At 35.5% G+C, this 7313-nt stretch overlaps 1 protein-coding gene across 1 annotated transcript in view; it reads right to left on the minus strand.

The window, feature by feature from the left end:
* The window catches only part of LOC117115016, a 6597-nt gene extending 2539 nt beyond the window's left edge, over window positions 1-4058 (minus strand). Inside the window, exons 1-2 of the mRNA XM_033258648.1 lie at window positions 3761-4058; window positions 1-139 (exon numbers count right to left, since the gene is read on the minus strand). The exon at window positions 1-139 is cut by the window's left edge and continues 2539 nt beyond it. Coding sequence (XP_033114539.1) covers window positions 1-82 — 82 coding nt within the window. The 5' untranslated portion in view covers window positions 83-139; window positions 3761-4058. The remainder of the gene's footprint in view (window positions 140-3760) is intronic.
* Window positions 4059-7313: the final 3255 nt, after the last annotated feature.

Below are 7313 nucleotides of genomic sequence, written 5' to 3' on the forward strand. Positions count from 1 at the left end.
TCACATTTCCTTTGACAAATGTTAAAATAAAACCGATTAGGAATATCGTCCAGTTTCCTGTTTTATTGATTTTATTCTTCATTTTGAAATACTCTGATTAACATCAACCTTTGATTTCACCCAAATGAGCCTTTATTATCTATAACAAAAAAAAGAGACAGAAAAGTTTTAGAATTAAAACATAATCTTAGCGTTAAGAGTTTTCTATGTTCTAAAACAGATTATTTGATGATGCACAACTGCTTGTGATATTTTTTCCTTGGCAATGTAATTCACCAAATGTGGGTGGGGTTGGGGAAGCTCTCCGAGTCATTCATTAATTTTTATTTAGCCTTTTATAAAAATCACATTACAATTTGCACATACAGTAAAATTAAAATTCACAATACAGAATAAAACTGAAAATCTAAGGAGGCAAGGATTAACAAACGCAATTAAAATCACTGTAGCTCACATGCTAGTTAATCCATCCTTAGAGAAACAGCAATTTAAAATAGAAGATATAATATATATAAGAAAGAAAAACAGAAGAAATAAAAAAATGAGACTTAATCATTATTGCAAAAAGAAAAAAAAAGAATTTAAAATTATAAGATTAAAAAGGGGAAAAAAAGTAATAAAAATACACAAATTAAAAAAAAAACCCAAAAATAAAATCAATATACATACAGTAGACCAGGGGCGTGGGCTGGGGATTTGCGGGAGGTGTGGCCCAAAAGTTCCTCTGGTGTAGGCATAAGCCGCTGGTGTAGGCATAAGCCTATGCCTGCCAAGTACAGTACTACTATGAAAAATTATACAGATACAGTAGTTTTCATCACAAACTTGTCAAACTTGGTCACAGTGTTCCATGAACAGAATTGAATTTTGAAGATTCAAAGGTCAAAATCAACAAAAAAATAAAGTTTGCCGTATGGAAGTGTGTGTGTGCTTATACAGTCTCGCCGATAAAGTGTAAACACACATATGACCATTAATTCCCAAATGATATGTGAAAACAGTTTGGTGTAGTGTTTTTCACACTACCGGCCCCAGGTTGAAATCCCATAGTCTCTATTTTTTTCATGGGGACAATAGGCCTCTATGCGTGGAAAATTTATACTGAGGGAACTATGGTGTGGACGGAGGAATGCACTCTCCAAGTGCTCTCTAGTTTCGAAATAAATAGTGTATTGTTTTCCTTCCTTATGGTTTACGTGCCGGCGCTAATGTGCCCTTGTACTGGTACGGCCGTCATTCTTCTCCACTAGCCCTAGGCGAATTCGCCCAAAATGGGTTTTTTTTTTTCACGCATGGGCAGTTTATTAATTAACTACAAAGTTCTTTACTGCGAATGCTTATGACTACAGTATGAGCAAAAATTATGATTATTTGCACTATTTGGGAGGACTGCATAAAACTTTTTGTGCCAGTGAATTGCGACATTAAAACGGACTCTGGTATCGACACATGAAAAATGTGCAATAAACACTAGGCGTAGAAAGAAACGCTATCTCGCTCTTTTATATTATTCCTAAACTTTGAAGAAAAATTTAGTTAATGTAATGAGATAAAAAAAAAGAGCGTTTAATGTCTGAGCAGAAAAGAAAAAAAAAAAATCTTAAACCAGCATTCTTCCATACAAGTGCATTATTTAAAGAACTAAGGCCTAGGCCCTAGCTTACCTATCCTACTAGGCCTAGGCTAGACCTAGTCCTAGGGCGGCCAGCTAGGCTTAGGGCCTAGACCTCCTAGGCTTATGAATATAAAAAAAGCATGAAACGGCTTTTAATTTGTACAGCATGCAATTATAAATTTATTGATAATTTTAAAGTGTATGGAAAATATAAATATGAAAATACATATTTCCTTTACAATATTATTATAAACATGATCAATATTATTATAAACATGATCAGAACATTTATGGTAAATGGAAATGTAACAGACAAGAAAAAAGAATGTATGCGAAACTAATCTATTGACTATAGGCCTTATTCCATGCATTATTTGATTCAAGCATAATAATCTTGGGTATTTTGACTTGGTCTTGGGTTCTTGGGTATTCCGTTGAAATCCTTGGGTATTTTTATTTTTACTATGAAAATTAAATATTTTTGTCATAGAGGAAGAATTAAGAAGTAACAAAGTATATGTCAGTCCATTCAAGTAAGCATCTCAACGAAGTGCACATAACATTGTTAATTGACTGTTAATTGCTATAAACATGGGTTCAGAATTGTTTAATTGTGATTTGCGTTGCCATTGATCTTACTTAATTAATGCATTACATAATAAAATTGATCACTGATCTACTGATAACACTGGCCGACTGAGAGCGTATTTTTCTATCTGTATTATCCCCTCATGAATATTAATTTTAATAATTAACACAAACAATTACAATAAAAATGGTTTATAAATTGAACTAAAAGGGAAACTATATATGCGAAAAACACGTTTTTTTTTCAAATTTTAATGCATTTTCAGGAAGCTTGGGTAATTTTGTGGAATTTTTGCTGAATCTTGGGTAATTTCGACCCAGTCATTGGATTTGTCAAAAATTGTGAGTGGTCACGCTGATTGCAGATCACCCGCGATGAGCGGTGAAACGAGAATGATGTACAGTTCTGGGAAACTAGAACACCAAAAAGTACAATATTGTTTGACTTAGTACTGTTATCGATAAATAGGCTTATGGTTCCATTTAGTAAAGAGTTTCATTTAGCTAGGCCTATGTATAACCATTATCAAACAAGGACTGATTCCACCAAACTCTTGGCATGCCTCTAGGCCTTACTTAAATTCTTCGCTTGGCGAAAAATCTAAGCAAGCCTGCTCTGCCTTGCTTGGATTCTGCTTTTCACGGCAGCTGCTCTGGTGACATTGATCTAAGTGGCATAGGCCTATATCAGTCATAAACTTAGCCTAGTTCCTCCGTCATCATACCGTCTGAACTTCATAATCCCTACATCCCAAGTTTTATTCCAAGAAGTTCGAAATAATACCAAGCTTTACAATCCCACCAAAATATTCATACAATTTGAATGCACAAAACTTTTCGTAAGGCTAGACTTCGTCACTGTTATGGTACAGAATCTAGGCCTAGATCGAGAGAATAATTTTCCCCTTTGTGATTATTACAATTGAGTCAAATTTTTCCAATAATTTGGATGCAGACCTTAATACTGTAATAGAAAAATAGGCGTACCACTCAATAATAAAAGTCATGTCATTATATAGCCTTATCAAGCAAGGCATCATCCTCAGGACTTGGGCCAAGGCACATGTATGTATACACACACTACTGCTAGTCTTTGGTAATCTATTTATATGAAAACACTTGCAATAAAAAAAATGAATATACTGTAAACAAGAGAATTCATACAGGTCTACTTTTACTATAAAGTGGAACAATACGCCTATTTAAGGATGACAGTAAAGTCAAACAATATTGTACTTTTGATGTTCTAATTTCCCAGTACTGTACAATGCTCATTGCGGGTGATATGCAATGCCAGTCTTCAAAAAATGACGTCACGCACATTCTGGCATTTCATTGGGTGATGGTGACGTAATGCCATTTACCGTACCTTTAGCAAAACGAAGTAGAAATACGGTACCGTATCTCTAGCCACGGCGTATATTAAATTGAGCGTTTTCGCAACTCCATTGGCGCTCCATGTATTTGTTGAAAACAAACCGCCACCGAAATGAAGCGCGACCGAAATGACCTGTATTCCCTAGGCCTGGGCCTAGCTTTATTATTCTACTATCTTACCTCAATCAGGCCAGGGAGACCAGCCTCAACAACTCCCTGCCTCAACAATTAGGCTTCCTCTATGCTCTCCGAATGCCTCCTGGGACTAGGCCTATAGGCTATACCAATATTAAATCACGAATATGCTCGTCCTATGATGTAGGTAGAAATAGGCTTAGGCCAATAATACTATTAATAGTACCGCCAAGACATATCTGAAATGACTCAGTTTTAAACGGGATTTTAAACGTAAAGCAGATATAAAAATAGGTTGGATGGAAATTCCATTCAAACAAACAGCGTGACGTCGACCACTCACGTCTGGATATACTTAGCAACAGAAGGGCGCCCTGTACGTTGGGCACGAAGTATAGGAAACTTGCATGGTTAAAAAGAAGGGCGCCGCCTACGTTGGGCACGACTTCCGCGAGAACTCTATCTTGTATTTCTAGTATCTTTGATATACCAATGACTGGAACGAAATTCCCCAAGATTCAGCAAAAATTGCCCAAAATTACTCAAGCTTCCTGAAAATGCATTAAAATTTGAAAAAAAAAAACAAAAAACAACGTGTTTTTCGCATGTATAGTTTCTCTTTTAGTTCAATTTATAACCCATTTTTTTTATTGTAATTGTTTGTGTTAATTATTAAAATTAATATTCATGAGGTTATACGGATAGAAAAATACGCCCTCAGTCGGCCAGTGTTATCAGTAGATCAGTGATCAAATTTTAGTATGTAATGCATTAATTAGGTAAGATCAATGGCAACGCAAATCACAAACTGTAGGGGGCGTCCCATTTTTCGTATTCCCACCATGCAATTCGGTGGAACACGGTGGAACACTTTTTTTGTGTGGAGAACTCTATCTTGTATTTCTAGTATCTTTGATTCAAACAAACAGCGTGACGTCGACCACTCACGTCTGGATATACTTAGCAACAGAAGGGCGCCCTGTACGTTGGGCACGAAGTATAGGAAACTTGCATGGTTAAAAAGAAGGGCGCCGCCTACGTTGGGCACGACTTCCGCGAGAACTCTTTCTTGTATTTCTAGTATCTTTGATATACCAATGACTGGAACGAAATTCCCCAAGATTCAGCAAAAATTGCCCAAAATTACCCAAGCTTCCTGAAAATGCATTAAAATTTGAAAAAAACCCCATGTATAGTTTCCCTTTTAGTTCAACCAGGGAGTTGTTCTAAATAACAACTCCCTGGTTCAATTTATAAACCATTTTTTATTGTAATTGTTTGTGTTAAAGCCCCATTCCCGGCAAAATTTCAATTTTTTAAAAAAATCTAATTTTTGTATAATGTTATAAAGATTTATAAATATAATACGGAATTGCTAGTTTAACTGAATTTAGACATTCCTAAGAATGAAAAAGATGTAAAATAAGACTGAAATTTGATTTTTTGTGTTCCACACAAAAAATAAATGCGGATGAATTTTCGTGTTTGATTTTGCGACAGGTCGTGAGAAGAAATATCGTAGGCGCCGAAAACATTAGCCTAACCAACGCTGCTAGGCCTAGCCTTACCTCGATTTAGGTTCTGTTATCACACATAAAAACGGCCGACATGATATTTTCCGTTGCTAGTATTGACACTTGTGAATATAATATTTCATAGGAATTATTTCAAATTTGTTAAAAAACTGATTCTGACTGAGATTTGGACACTTAAACAAACATATCTCAACCTAACCGAACGAACGCATTGTGCGAGATGCGAAGGAAAAAAAGTAATCTCACTAGAGAGGGCGCACTTCATTGACTATAAAGTATACATAAAAGCGAGAGTATTCCAGTGGATGCGATCTACAACCTCTGAATTTGCCTAGTAACGATGAATTCGTCGAGAAATGGTAATATTTTATGAGAAATAGTCTGTATTTCTCATTTTTTTTATTCTTTTGCGTAAAACTAAAATTCATGCCAATATTTTTCCATGATTTATAATAATTGGAGTAATGCAAATGTATATTTTCTAAAAAAGTCAATTTTTAGTGAAATTTTGCCGGGAATGGGGCTTTAATTATTAAAATTAATATTCATGAGGTGATAATACAGATAGAAAAATACGCCCTCAGTCGGCCAGTATTATCAGTAGATCAGTGATCAAGTTTTATTATGTAATGCATTAATTAGGTAAGATCAATGGCAACGCAAATCACAAATAAACAATTCTGAACCCATGTTTATAGCAATTAACAGTCAATTAACAATGCTATGTGCACTTCGTTGAGATTTGCTTACTTGAATGGACCATGGAGGAAATATATTAAGAATATTTCCTCCATGAATGGACTGACATAATACTTTGTTACTTCTTAATTCTTCCTCTATGACAAAAATATTTAATTTTCTTAGTAAAAATAAAATACCCAAGGATTTGAACGGAATACCCAAGAACCCAAGACCAAGTCAAAATACCCAAGATCTTGGGTAAATACCCAAGCAGTGGTCACACTGGACGGTTCTACTTATTAGCAGGGGTGGCGCGTGGTCTGGTGGTAGGGAGGGGCTGTGGGGTGTAGAGTTCCCCGCCACCACCTTGCGCCTCCCCTGATTTTTGGAGGAAGTCGAAGCACAATAGAATATACTTGTTCATTTTAATTGATTATTTATTGTTTTTACGATTTATTTACTCCCTCTATAAATGTTCATACACAGCCTCAGACTACGTGTTTATTTTGATCCAAAATAATAAAAGCAAAAAACAGAAAAATGTAACAGTATCACAAACTGAAAAAAGAGAATGGATGGGAGACCCTTATTATGGCTGGAACAGCCGCTAGCATAAGAGCCACCCATGAAAACTTCAAAATCTAAGATGTTGTGGCTAATATTAATTCAATCAGATCAGATTAATGCATATACAAAAAATTATCAAATGATGTGTGAATAATGTAATCTAAATCATCGAAAATATGTTTATTATGACCCATCAGAATGAAAAATTCCTCAAAATGTAGCGATCACATTAATTTGACACCACTATTTTGAATGACGTTGCAAACATCGCTAAGCGATCGCTGCTGATTTATATCTGTGAAAACAAATGAGACGACCTACAGCTACAAAAACTATTATGGCCTACTTTACAAATTATACTAGAAATTGCAAATTGCAAGTGAAGTGCTGCGAAGTACAACTACATAAAATGTTCTTCGAACAAAATTATTTATGCGAGTCAAGTGAAAATAATGAATAATAAAAATATAACAAATAATGTGAGCACGACCCATTGTCTATATTAGAACAGCGTTGGTACCGTGTACAATAGTGTTTTGCTGCAGTGACATCTCTCTGCTGGCGACTCGCTGCTGCTGGCGATGACTCGCTGCTTGCGAATCGATCTGCGCATGTGTATAAAATGGTATTTATTTCCGAAAACACTATGCCAGTCTACAACAAGCGTCGCCTAAATGTAATAATTAGCACGTTGAATAGAGAAAACTATCTCCTAGCACATTCAAACTCTAGCACCTGACAAATGAGGAAGTAGGCTACCTCATGAAACAGCCTGTAATGCAATAAAATGTTGAATTTGTGTCCAAGCGGCATCT

Source organism: Anneissia japonica, unplaced genomic scaffold, assembly GCF_011630105.1.
Source record: "Anneissia japonica isolate Jap-2015-1 unplaced genomic scaffold, ASM1163010v1 scaffold24_len2511860_cov200, whole genome shotgun sequence".
Taxonomy (NCBI): Eukaryota; Metazoa; Echinodermata; class Crinoidea; order Comatulida; family Comatulidae; genus Anneissia; species Anneissia japonica.